At 35.4% G+C, this 12,827-nt stretch overlaps 1 protein-coding gene across 3 annotated transcripts in view; it reads right to left on the bottom strand.

Annotated features, from left to right (window-relative positions):
- Positions 1 to 8,977: 8,977 nt before the first annotated feature.
- ZNF507 (zinc finger protein 507) overlaps positions 8,978 to 12,827 on the bottom strand; it is a 30,333-nt gene continuing 26,483 nt past the window's right edge. For all 3 annotated transcript variants that reach the window (XM_004475100.5, XM_012518244.4, XM_004475099.5), the window contains one exon: positions 8,978 to 12,826. In XM_004475100.5, coding sequence (XP_004475157.1) covers positions 12,460 to 12,826 — 367 coding nt within the window. In that variant the 3' untranslated portion in view covers positions 8,978 to 12,459. The remainder of the gene's footprint in view (position 12,827) is intronic.

The following is a 12,827-nucleotide window of genomic DNA, read 5'->3' as shown; positions in this document are numbered from 1 at the left end:
AATAGTCTGCTATATGGATGTATCATAATTTAAGTGTTCCCCTCTAATTCAACACTTGGGTTGTTTCTGGTTTTATGCTATTATAAGTTATGCTAAAAAGAACAGCCTTATATAACTCTTTAGAATATATTTCTAGAAATAGAATTGTTAGCACTCATATCCTAAATTGTGATAAATATTGGCAAATATTGTGTATTATGGTGTGCATTGCTTATTTCCAAGCCCTTGCTAACAATGGGTATTTTTAATCTTTGCCCATTGTAGGTGACAAAAATATTTTATATGTATTTCTTTATTAGTGAGGTGGAGACAATTATATCAGAGGTTCATTGGCTGAATTTCTTTTTCTTGGATTTTCTTTCAAGTCCTTTGGTTGTATATTTAATCTTGATATGAAGGGATTATTTATAGATTATGGGTATTAACCTTTTCTCATAAATGTTGCAGATATTTTCTCACTGTTGTGTATAGTGGCTAGTGTCTTCAACTATGCAGGGATTTTACATTTTTATATTATCTAATCTGTCATCTTTCCTTTATTGCTTCTAGGTTTTTCCATCATGCTTAGAAAAACCTTCCCCACCAAGATTGTATTTTTTTTTATACTTTCTTCTAGTGTTTTAAAATAAAGAAGTTTTAATATGGGATGAGATAGATCTGATATACTTTTTTGTCTAATTGGACAGTTAATTGTTTTACTGTCATTTTTACTCTACTATTTGAATTGTAACCTGCATAACATACTAAATTCCTATATGTAGATAGCCTAGTTGTAAATTCACTGTTGTTTAAATGATTTTTAAAAAGCTATTGTAACAATTCCACATATTTTTACTGTTTCTTCATAAAATGATATTTGGGAGAGCAATTGCCCCTTCATTATACTCCTTTTAAACACACATCATGTATATTTATTTGTTCAGGTAAACTTTTATAATTTACCAGATTCCAAAAAATAATCCATAGGGATTTTTACTAGAATTATATAAAATGTATGGAAATGTTTAGGAGAAATTAGATTTTTACAATACTGAGTATTCCTGTATAGGAACATGTATTCAGTTAAGGACAGTTTGGCCTACTATGTAGATTTTTAAAATAGCACTTTCATCCAATTCATATTCTTCCCATCTTGTCCACAGGGTCATTTACTTTTTAAATGTCTAGATAAATGTGAGAGTAGTGGTTTTCAAACTTTGTTGATCCCTCATCTCTATCAGGCACAAATATTTGTTATTTGTCTCTCTGTATGCATAAATAAAACTAAAGTAAATATAAATGGAAGTCCTAATATTTTCTTCCTACATCCTATTTATTGTTTTACTCACCTCTTGCATGATCCATGTCAGAGACCTCAGAGTGGGTCTATGGCATACTTCTTTAGCCTGTTTGACATGCTGGGTTCTTAGGGAACCCAGGCCAAGTCTTAAGACTCAGTTCTCACAGATCACTCCAGAGTTGCACAAGAATTGATATCACACTGAAACACTCCTTTCCTTTAAAATATTTGTCAATATATGGCTTTTCCCCTGTGTGGGGGGTCTTACGAAAGGGCATTATAAAATATTATTAGTATTTTTTCCTCTTCCTTTGATCAGCTTTGTACTTTCTTAAGATCTGCAGTGGTTTAGAATAGTGAAACTTACAGGCAGATTAGCTTAGGAGCACAATTATCCAAGAACTCTATTAAATAAAGTCAACAAGTATTCACCAAATGCAATGAATGTCTCATGATGATGGACGAGATTGTTGCTTATGGGGGGAGGAGTGGGATGAGGGGGGTGGGGGGTATATGGGGACCTCATATTTTTTTAACGTAATATTAAAAAAATAAAGACAAAAAAAAAAAAAGACAAATGGAACCCAGGCCTGAAAAAAAGATAAATAAAAGTCAACAAAGTATTTAAATGTTAAGAATTTTCTTTCATTTTCCTCCTCAATATCTGCTATTCTTACCATTCCTCCTTGTTGTTCCTACGTACACCTTCCTATCATTTCCATGGTTAGAATAACTCCTGCATATTTTTGAATGAGGACATGAATAGTCAAGATATTCAACTGAAGCAGATGATGATTGTTTATTACATTAGCTACTTGCCAAATGTTATGATTCCTAGATGTTGGCTGATCTAGTCCAACATCTAGCTATGGCTGGTCCTTCCAATTTGTTCCCTTGGACTGCTCTAATGTTATTCCCTGCAAAACACATATACACAACAGGTGTCTAAAAAACCTAGAAGCAGATTTTGCCTACTAACAGATGCTAAAGCGTATTGTCAGGCGTGGGAGTTTTTGATTTTTCTGTAGGAAGACATAAGACTTTCAGCCAGAAATGTATGCATTTCTAACACTCTTGAATTCAGACATTTTATCATGCCTCACATTATGGCTAATCTAGTACTGGGCTGGATTTCCACTAACACCAAGTGCTCCTCGCAAACTTTTCCTGAATTCGCCCAGGGATAGTGATAAGCTAACTCAAAGGGTTTCTTATGCACAAATGGAATTCATAAGTTTTTAGCTCCAGGCCTGAAAGCAGCAAGGATTCAAACAGCTGTGTGGAGACCTACCCACATGACAAAGGTGATAACTACTCTTAGAGATTTTTAATTACAGTCCCTTGATGACCTTTTTGAATTCTCAGTCAAGATATCAGAAAATGAAGTTTGAAGTATCTTTTTCTCTGTGCTAAGACTGCCAGCTAGTTCATTTACATGCTTTGCCTGCAGCAGGAAGAGAATTGGTTCTTGGGGGTTGAAAAAAATCTTACTCTTTATGTATAAAGAGCAGATAGACATATATAGTACATAAACTGATACCCAATGTATTGGTGGTATTAAAATTTCATGGGAGATGATTAGGAAAAAAATGTCTAGAAAGGCTCTTAGAGGGATGGCAATAGGAAAAAAAAAGTTTTTTTTTCTGCACTGATAGACGTTTTTGGTGTTGGACCCCTGGCAGAATCTTGGACATATACTTTTGCCTCTAGTGGATTTTTCCTTCACATAAGTTGGGCGACAGACTATAAAAATTATGGCTGAGGATTTGGTACTATTTAGGACACAGGTTGGACTGCTGAAACAAGACCTCAAAAAAAAAAAAAACAAACCAGTGGTTAAAGAAGAAGTTTGTTCTGTTTATCAGGCCAGGACTGATAGATGGCTCCACCCACTGTCACCGACTCAGGGTCCTCCATCTTATTGCTCTGCTGTCACCGGGTGTCACCCTTGTTTTCCTGGGTCAGTGAGGGCTCATCACCACCATAAGCGGAAAAGAGAAAGAAGGCAAAGGTATGGAACTCCCCTGAATTTTAAGAGGACAACCCAGAAATTTCACATCTACTTAGATCCCCTTGGCCTGAATTCTCATATTTGGTTACATGGCCTCACCTCGCTATGAGTGAGGTTGGGAAATAAAGTTCTGTTGCTGGGCAGATACTACTACCATGGGAAAAAGAATGGATATTGGGGAACAACCTGTGGGGGTCTATCACAACCCGTGGTAAGTATTTTCTTTTGAGAGAACTGTATGTGTGCCGCTTCCTACACATAATTAGTTTTTTTGGTGATCACAAACTGTAAAGCACAAGCAGTTTAAGAATTATTTTCTGAAGGAGCTAGTGTGCAGGGATGGCTCAGGGCTGGGAAATAGAACCTGAAGAACTCAGTTTATTAGTCTAAGTGAATACCCCAAATCAATTATAAAAGATGTATGTCTGATTAGCTGATGAGCCTAAATACAGATACCTTAGTTATAAGCTGTTTTTCCTACTTCTCGAAAGGATATATATTTCTCTTCCTAAAACTGGAATCTGAATTTTATTGGATGAATTTTACCAAAAGAGCTCTCTCAGGAGTATTTAGAAGCTCAATTAGTAGATGCTTGTTAAGTATTTGAGACTATCAGCTGAAAGGTGCTATGTAAATGTGAATTACCGTGTAGGCAAGATTTGGTGCCTTCTTGAATTTATAAAGCAATCCTTCAGGGTATTTACTAGAAGACACGGGTACAGTGCAGGGAGAATTTGATTCCAGCACTTGTACTCATTCACTGCTATTGTTTTAAAGTTTTCAGTAGAAATTATGCCCTTTGTAGCATACTTTTTTGTTTTTTTCTGTAAGGTTTAACTTACAGCTGCAAATAGGAGTTACCAAGCTCTTTTAAGAGTATGTTACATCGGTGGATTAGGGTTAACACAAGTACTGATTTTTTATCTTTGCCACTTTTGCCATTTTCCTACATGATTACATGTCCACTAGGAAAGCTGCACCCCAGGCCTGCAGGGCAGCAGGGCTTGCAGGCACACTTTAGAATTAGACTCGTTTTGCACCAGTCCTGCAACTGAAATGTCGTTGTGAGAGGTGAGGAGATTGGCTTTTGCATGTGAACCTTGTACAGTCTGGGTCAGGCCATTTCTTACCTTCTCCAAGAATGTCCACCTTTCCTCAGTAGTGCAATGGTTGGTACTCACTCTGCCCTCTCAGCTTCAAACTTCATTTATTGTCTTATCACACAGTTAGATGCTGGTTAGATTTAGTTCATATACTCCTAAGTAAGGTTCCTTCTCCGTGGGCCTAAATTTTACCAATCCAGCCAGTTCATATGCTTATTCAGGGGAAGTGCCAGTCTTAGGTTTTTCTTATCCAACATGCCAGTTTGTAGGAGTGAAAGAATTGTACATCAATGATTATATGAACTTAACATGATGTTAAGATGGTAATGTTCTAACATTTTCTCTTGGGCTGTTAACTTTTCAGATGTAACATGAATTGAATGCAATTCTCTAGGAGCTGGTAAACCAGGTTTGTCTTTTTCGTGTGTGTGTATATTTTAAGGGATAGGATATTTTGTTTTGAGTGTCCTGCCTAAAAAGACCACCAACAAAAAAACGAGTGTAGTTCTTAGGTTCCTTGCCAAGGTCTTATCTAAATAGCACTGGTACCAGAGAACAAATATAGCTCAAGTGGTTGAGTGCCTGCTTCCCATGTACAGGGGCCTGGGTTCAATCCCAAGTACCGCCTTTAAAAAAAAAAAAAAAAAATATATATATATATATATATATATATATATATATATGTAGTATAAATAACATTGCTACCATGATTTATAAGGGCAGTTTAATCCCGCCCCCCCAAGTTTGTCCTCAAACTATAATAGCGACCACTGTTTTGAGTTCCTATATATGCAAGTCCTTTATATACAACAACCCTATAAGGTGTTCCATGTTTTACTGATAAACTGAGACTCAAAAAGGTCACATGGCTTGCTAAGCTAGGACTGGAACCAGAATTGTGCCAGAAACTTGATTAGGTATTTTAGACTAAACTCATTAATCCATGTAACTCTAAGAATACATCAACCCTTTACATATAAGAAAAGAGAGGAAATAACTGAGCTCCCCAGAGATTAAAAAAAGGAAAAGCCAAACTATATTTCAAACAAGTTGAGGCAGCTATATATGCCCCATGTGCAGCTCTGGTTGGCTGTACACACAGTAGGTCCTCCACTTGGCTCCAGATGGGACATGCTTTCCCATTAGAAAGTCTCATACTTTTCCCCCTATTACAAAATAACTTTTAAAAATTGGCCAACTATAGGCAGGAGCCTCTTTATCAGTATTTGCAGATAGAGTATAGTTGTTCCAGCTGGGCACAGATGCTGAAGAGACGCGTTTTAAGGAGTTGTAAACCTATATGGTGATTCTCTGCATGGACTTCAATATCATCACAATGGGCAAGTATGACCCCACCAACTGTGTTCATGTGCTTGATATGGAAAAGGGCTTAGAAAATGAAGATCACCTTGAAACCACTGGTTTCTTGCAATTATTTATTTCAGCATAATTAAATTTTTATAGAATGTTAGCTGGAGGGGATCAGAAATAAATGTAGCTTTAAGACCTGAGCCACATCCTGCGGTACTTTTTTCATACGCTTAAAATAGAATTTTCTAACACCTTCCTTTTGTGGTTGGAAATACTGAATTTAAAAAATAGGACTGCAGATATAAACAAAAAGAGCAAGATGTGGATTGATGTGCCTATTTCAGTAAAACACAGCCACGCTATTTCTGAAATATGGGTACTAAAATTAATAAAATGACAAGTAGAAGAAACAAAAATCTGGAGATGTGTACTGTAGTGACAATAAGCCTTTAAATAAAGCTATTAAGTACTAAAATAAAAGACCTGAAAAATGAGTAAACTTGTTTTATTTTGTTGAGGGTCCCTTCAGGTCACAATTTTCCATTGTGTACACATTCAAGATAACATACTGTATTAACTTTAATGAAATTAAAACTATCATGGTACTAGTAGCAATGACATGGATAATTAAGTATTCTTTTTATTTTTCCTTTTAATAAAGGACAAAGCTGAGAAATCATAAAGATGAAATAGTTGGGTCTGAGCTCATAGCCAAATATTCATTATTTCCTTGTTTGTATAAATAAACTCTATCTAACATGTCAAGTCTTTAAAAAGATACCAATATTTGACAACTGTTATACAGTAGTAAGAATTTATATTTGATGCCTAAAATTAAACTTTTTAATACAAAGAAAGAGCAACTCTAATCTACTTTTGTAAGGCAAACAATTTAAATAGTGATGACCCACTACTGGAAAAACTATTAGATTAAAATAAACAAAGCTGTCATGATCTTACAAATACTTTATGGTTCAAATGATAAAATTAGGCACAGTATGTTTATTACAGTATTACCAGAGAAATGAGATTTATAGCCCTCCAATACAGTATGCAAATGATTCTGCTGCACACATAGGACTCTGGAAATGGTTCAAGCCACTTATACTCAATTGGATTCTGAGATATAAATCAAATCACACTACCTAAGAAAGCCCATCATATGGCACCAATTAAAAAAACAACAAACTTCTCTAGTTTTTGCAGGGCCAAAAAATGTTCTCATTTTATATCTCTGTCGATTGGTTTAGAGGAAATATATGTAGGAGAGTGACTGTTTTCTTAGCTCTGCCGTTTAATCAACAGCTCTAGACTTCTCAGGAATTTGGCTTTAGGCTCACACAATGCTATTCACTGTAAGGAGGTACATCAAGGACTCTTGTAGTTGAGGAGTTACCAGTTACCCTCTACTCATGTTACATATGCAGCTGATATGACCGCTTCAGTGACCACAGCACTGAAAGGGTGGAGCAGTGAGGGGTTACCACTGGAGCTGTAAGCTAGACAGGAGGAAAACAAGATGATACTTTTCATAGCAGCATTATTCGCTTAATTTATTATTTAATTTTATTTGTTGTTCCCTTAAACACATTTTGTTTAAACATCAGGGAAGATGAAATAGTGAGGTTAAAATCAGAAATAATGAGTAATGGCTGCAGAGGGAGAAACAGTATAATTTAGTTAGAAAACACCACTATATAAGGCTTTGTTAAATCTTTCCCCCCCCCCACCCCCCCCCCACCCCCCCACCCCCCCCCCCGTCTGGTGCCTTGAAAGCACATTGTTCTACTCCAGAGGTCAGCAAACTTTTTTTTTTGGTACCAGGACCAAAAAGGAACCCAGCATCTCAATGTGGAAAGCCGGCACTCAACCACTGAGCTACATTTGCTTCCGAGTTGGGTTTTTCATTCGCTATTTTTTTTTTTAGGAAGCACAGGGAACCAAACCCTGGACCTCCCATGTGAGAAGTAGGCGCTCAATGGCTTGAGCCACAACCACTCCCCAGCCAGCAAACATTTTTTGTAAAGGAAGAGAGAGTAAACAATTTGAGTTTGGTGGGCCATATGGTCTCTAGCACAACTACTCAATGCTGTTGCTGAACCATGAAAATAGCCATATACACTATGTAAACAAATGGTTGTGGCTTTGTTCCAATAAAGCTTTATTTACAAAATCAGGTGGCAGGCCAGATTTGAAGGGAATGCTGTAGTTTGCTAATGTCTGTTTTATACCTGTGCTGTCCAACAGAAATATAATGTGAGCCACATATATAATTTAAAATTTTGTAGTAGCTACATTAAAAGAAGTAAAAACAGGTGAAATTAATGTTAGCAATGTATTTTATTTAGCCCAATATATCCAAAATATCATTGCTACATGTAATGTAAAAAAAAAAAAAATAGATAGGGTCCACTTTTTGGGTACTAAATCTTTGAAGCTTGTGTATATTTTATCCTAATAGCATACTAGCCAGATTTCAAGTGGTCAATAGCTACATGTGGCTGGTGGCTGCCATATTGGAGAGTGATCTTCTAGACCTTCCACAATGAGATTTCTACCTCTAATCTGGAGTTTAGTGACAGTGTTGAGATTGGATTCTTGAAAGATAGAGGATATGGTTATTTTGCCCCTGGGCAGCATGGGACAAGAGAATACAGCTACTAGGAAGAAAAACTGGCCCTCAGTCACTTTAAGCAGAGGTGCCCCAGGATTCAAGAACATGAACTGATAACTAGACCAATGATGCTGCTGGAAGGTGTTAGCATCACTTGCCAACGCAACAAATGTAATGCCAAAAAATAGCTGATAGAGACTACAATCAAAGTGCACACATCAATGTAATCTGTGACCTTTGATAAAGAATGTTAATGGTCACTACAGAACATCAGCTAGTCTTTAGTATTTTGACTGTACTGAAACTGAAAGCATATACTGCAAAGGCATGATTTGGAAGATAAATTGAAGAAATGAGTCTAGTTAGAACAATCTTTCAAAATCAGGTTAAATTTAAAAAATCAGTGCTTTTTTCAATTATTCTGTGTAACACAGTTTAATGGTAGTCAGACAGACTGTATAAAAAACATAGCCAGCAATAGTTTAACAAGTTACTGAAGGTAATTTTAAGTGTTGGTAAATTTTAATTGTTTAGAAAAACTTGGGAATTTTTTTAACTTGGGAAGTTTTTGTTTGAACACAACTCTCTAAGTAATCATACCAACATTTCCAAGATAAGAATGGACATAACCTTTTGTTAATAAAACTTAGAGGCAAATGTTTTTAACAAAAAATTTATTACCAAAATACAATATTAAAGTCAATACATGACAAACTCCTGTAAAGCAAAATAAATTATTCTAACATTGTACAGTATTTCCAAAGGTAGTTAAAGAAGCGCTATAGACCTTGCTTCACTGTTTGTTCTGAACAGATACACTGTTCTATCATGAACACAATCCTAGAGTTTTAGGCTTTAAGGCATGCAGCTCAATGTGCAGGATAATTTTACAAAATGCAAATCATCCTATTATAATAAGATACAGTATCAGAATTAACTGTAGTCTTTACATGTCAGTTTTCCGGAAGTTTTTATACTTTGGCTATAGAAGCAAAGCCATAGTGTTACACAATACTTATTTCTTAAAAAAATACAAGTATTCATGTCCATGAATATCAAACTCAAATATCTATTAAATATATTTTATAGAACATTACTTAGAGCACCTTGCTGTACAGTAAAAAAAAAAATTAAATAAGTGTCTGTGAAAACTAAAAATACAACAGTTTCAACAGAGAAGCCTGCTTGTCTTTGCCAAGGCAAACACACTGCGGGGAGATACAATGTAAACATGGGTGCCCACCATTTGCTTTGTGAGAAAAGACAGAAGAGAGTAACAGAAGCCACCAGGACAACTACCTGGAATGGGGTTAATGACCTAGAACAAAGGCTTCAGTCACTGTTACCACATTGCACTGGCTGGCCACAGAATTTAAAGGCTGCAGATAATTAAATGGAATATAGGTATGGTACTGTTGGAACAAGGGACACCAATCCTATTCCAGATTATCAGAGAAAGGGAAAAATGATAAGGCCATGGAAAGTATTATTTATAATGATCAAAATACATCGTCTTCCCTCCCCTCTCCCCACCTTTGCTTTATGAAGTTTCTTTCAAAAATAATTTTCACTGTCAAATCTCAGAATTCTAAGGGTTCAGAACAGAAAACAAACCTATGAGCTTTATATGACAAAATGCCCAGTACCACTAAACAAAACGTTATTCCGGTAAAGGGGACTCCTACTTGGTCATTTTAGTATTAATCTACTCCACAAACAGAATTGCATATTTAGTCTTCATTATTACTTTTAGAAATATTCAATTGTTCTTGGTAGAGACAGTTAACTTAAGGCTTGCCACAAATCAATAATGGAAAGGTGTTGAACACCCTTGGTATACTGTTCCTCCTACAGGCCAGGAGGGCGCTTTTGAGGACATTTCTAGGCCAGAATCAGGTAAAAGTTTAAAGGCTTTGAACTTCTGGAGTAAACTTTTCTCTGTGAGCTAGGGAAATTTTAAATCCATGATTCCAGATAGGAAAATTTAAGTATCAATCAGTAGAAGTGGTTTGGAAATGAAGAAAGGTAATTTAAAAGTTCACATCAAAAAATTTAAAAATTCACACGAAAATGTTTGGGATGTTTTTTGGTTATCAGTATTTTCTAAATGATTACATAAAATTAAAGACAAGGAAAATTTTATAAAACAAAATTCTTCTATGGTTATTAATTTTCAGAATAGATTTTTACAGAGAAACACTGAGTCACAGTTACCAGCAGTGAGAAAACTGACTATAATATGAGTGGCAACAATATAAGTGATAATAATGAAACAATTTATTTTATTTGAAATTAAATATAAATGCTTCAATTCTGAAAAACAGAAGAAAAAGAATATAAATCCGCACACAGTGAATATGGGGAATATAATTTAGGATACATAAATTCATTTTATCTTTTTAAAAGCCACATAGAAATGGATTAGTTTTCATAAATAAAGCTACCTAAATTAATGAGCTGCAAAGTTACAATCATTTGTTTGTTTAAATATCATCATCAAAATGAGATTAAAAACAAAAAAGTCAGACTATGTTTCAGGATGCCTGGTTAATTAAGTAATTAAATAGCTAATGCTATCTTAAAAATTTTAATTCATTCAAATCATACCTGGACTTTGGGAACAGATTCTTTTCTACAATTTGTCTACAGAGTAGCCCATTAAAAAAAACTCTTTTCTAAATTTATCAGTGTCACAGCCTCAACTCTAGAAGCTGTCAAAAATCAAGCTCAGAAATAGCACCACGAGAATGGTGCACTGAATGATGCACCAGCCTTTGGCCTTGTAGGCAGAACTTACAGCAGCAAAGCAATGCATAAGTAATGAGAACTACAAAACCAAAACTAAACACCCTAGGTTTTTCTTCACTCTTTAAAATACATTTAATACAAAATGTGTAATTAATGAGGAGATGACATCTATTTGATGGCAGTTTTTAATGCAAAAGCACTTTTAGTTGGTTTTCCGTATCTGTATGTCCTCTCTCTCTCTCACAAAATGGCATTTCCTAGATAGGAGAAATCCTGCAGACTTCCCAAATGCTGTAGCTCTGCCACTAAAATTTTCAAAAACAACTTGAATTTTTCTATATTTTAGACATGCCTGGTTATACCTCTTTATATTAAATATACCTAAGTTGGTTAAATCTGGAAGCAAAGTCTCCATAACATTACTTACTTTAAGGGGCTACTGAATTTCACTCAAGTGATTTTTATTTTAGAGTTCAAACTATTTTCCAGGTCTGATGACCAAATGTAAAATTTTGCACTTTGTTGCTTTAACAGACTTTTTCAAGCTCACTCTGGTTTAGAAAAGACAATTAGAAGGTCTATATATATTGAGAAAGCATGCAGTGCTCTGAAAAACACTCTGAAAAGAACCTTGGAGAAGTGCACTGCGCTCAGTAAGGTATAACTGCTATGAAACTGGGAATTCAACTATTTCCTGCAATGTCCATAAGAAATTCACATAAGACAAAAATAATTTACTTTTAAAATGCCTATTTACAATCTAGATTTGGACTTAAGAGGTCTTTTTCTTTTTTTTAGGGAGTAAAGGAACATATCCTAGATTGAGTATATGATTAATTCCTATCAATTTAGGGTGAGATTTAGGTAGATCATTTCGAAGCCTTCTAAGAATTTGTTTCCTTGTTGACTCAGAGAACTGTGTTCCATTTCTCACAAGAGGCCAGTCATTCTAGAGTTGGCATGTCAGAGTTAGAAATGAAGAAAACTAAGGCTCTGCTTAAGACTGTGACACTTTTACAAGTTTGTTTTAGAAAAGTTCCTGAAAAGTCTTTTCTTAACTCCTTTGCTTGCACATATACACTATAATAAGCTTTTAATAATAAATACACTCAACAATAAGAAGGCATGGCAGAGGGTTAGGACAGGATTATATCTTTGCTTCTTCCTCAACCCACCTTCCCTTGCCCAAAATATTTAAATATCTTTACTGATTATCTATTTGGAATAACTTTTGTTACATTACAAATTGGGTTCCAAAGTTTCTTGTGTCATTTCCTCAAAAATCACACTATTTATCCTTTGTCTAGAAAGTTATTTGACATTGGCGCAAAGGCGAAACTGCTGCTTAAAGGAATCTTCTTCTACCTTTTCCCTCTTCAAGCAATTATTCCATCTAATTTGTGTTAAGAGTTGTATTATGGTCTTTACTTAGGATGATGTTTACAATTTCACCCTCGTGCTCTTTCATATGATCCAAGAGATTTTCTTTGCTGGTTGATTCAAAACCACAAATACAACAACAGAAGAGTAAAACACAATACTCCATGCCAGGAGGGACCAGGCTGGAGTTTTTTTCTAAATTATATGAGGTATTACTTGTTGGGCTCAGTTTCTCATTCTCGTTGGGACCTACGACTTCACTGGGAGCCTGGGAAATTAGCTCAGAGGATGACACCAAATTTTCTGAACTTCCAGCAATAGGATCCGCTCTCTCTTCATTGCTCTTTAATAGAGTCTTTCCAGAGGATTTCCCCAGAACTC

Source organism: Dasypus novemcinctus, chromosome 18 (assembly GCF_030445035.2).
Source record: "Dasypus novemcinctus isolate mDasNov1 chromosome 18, mDasNov1.1.hap2, whole genome shotgun sequence".
NCBI classification, from domain to species: Eukaryota; Metazoa; Chordata; class Mammalia; order Cingulata; family Dasypodidae; genus Dasypus; species Dasypus novemcinctus.
This window is presented reverse-complemented; position numbering and strand designations above follow the sequence as displayed.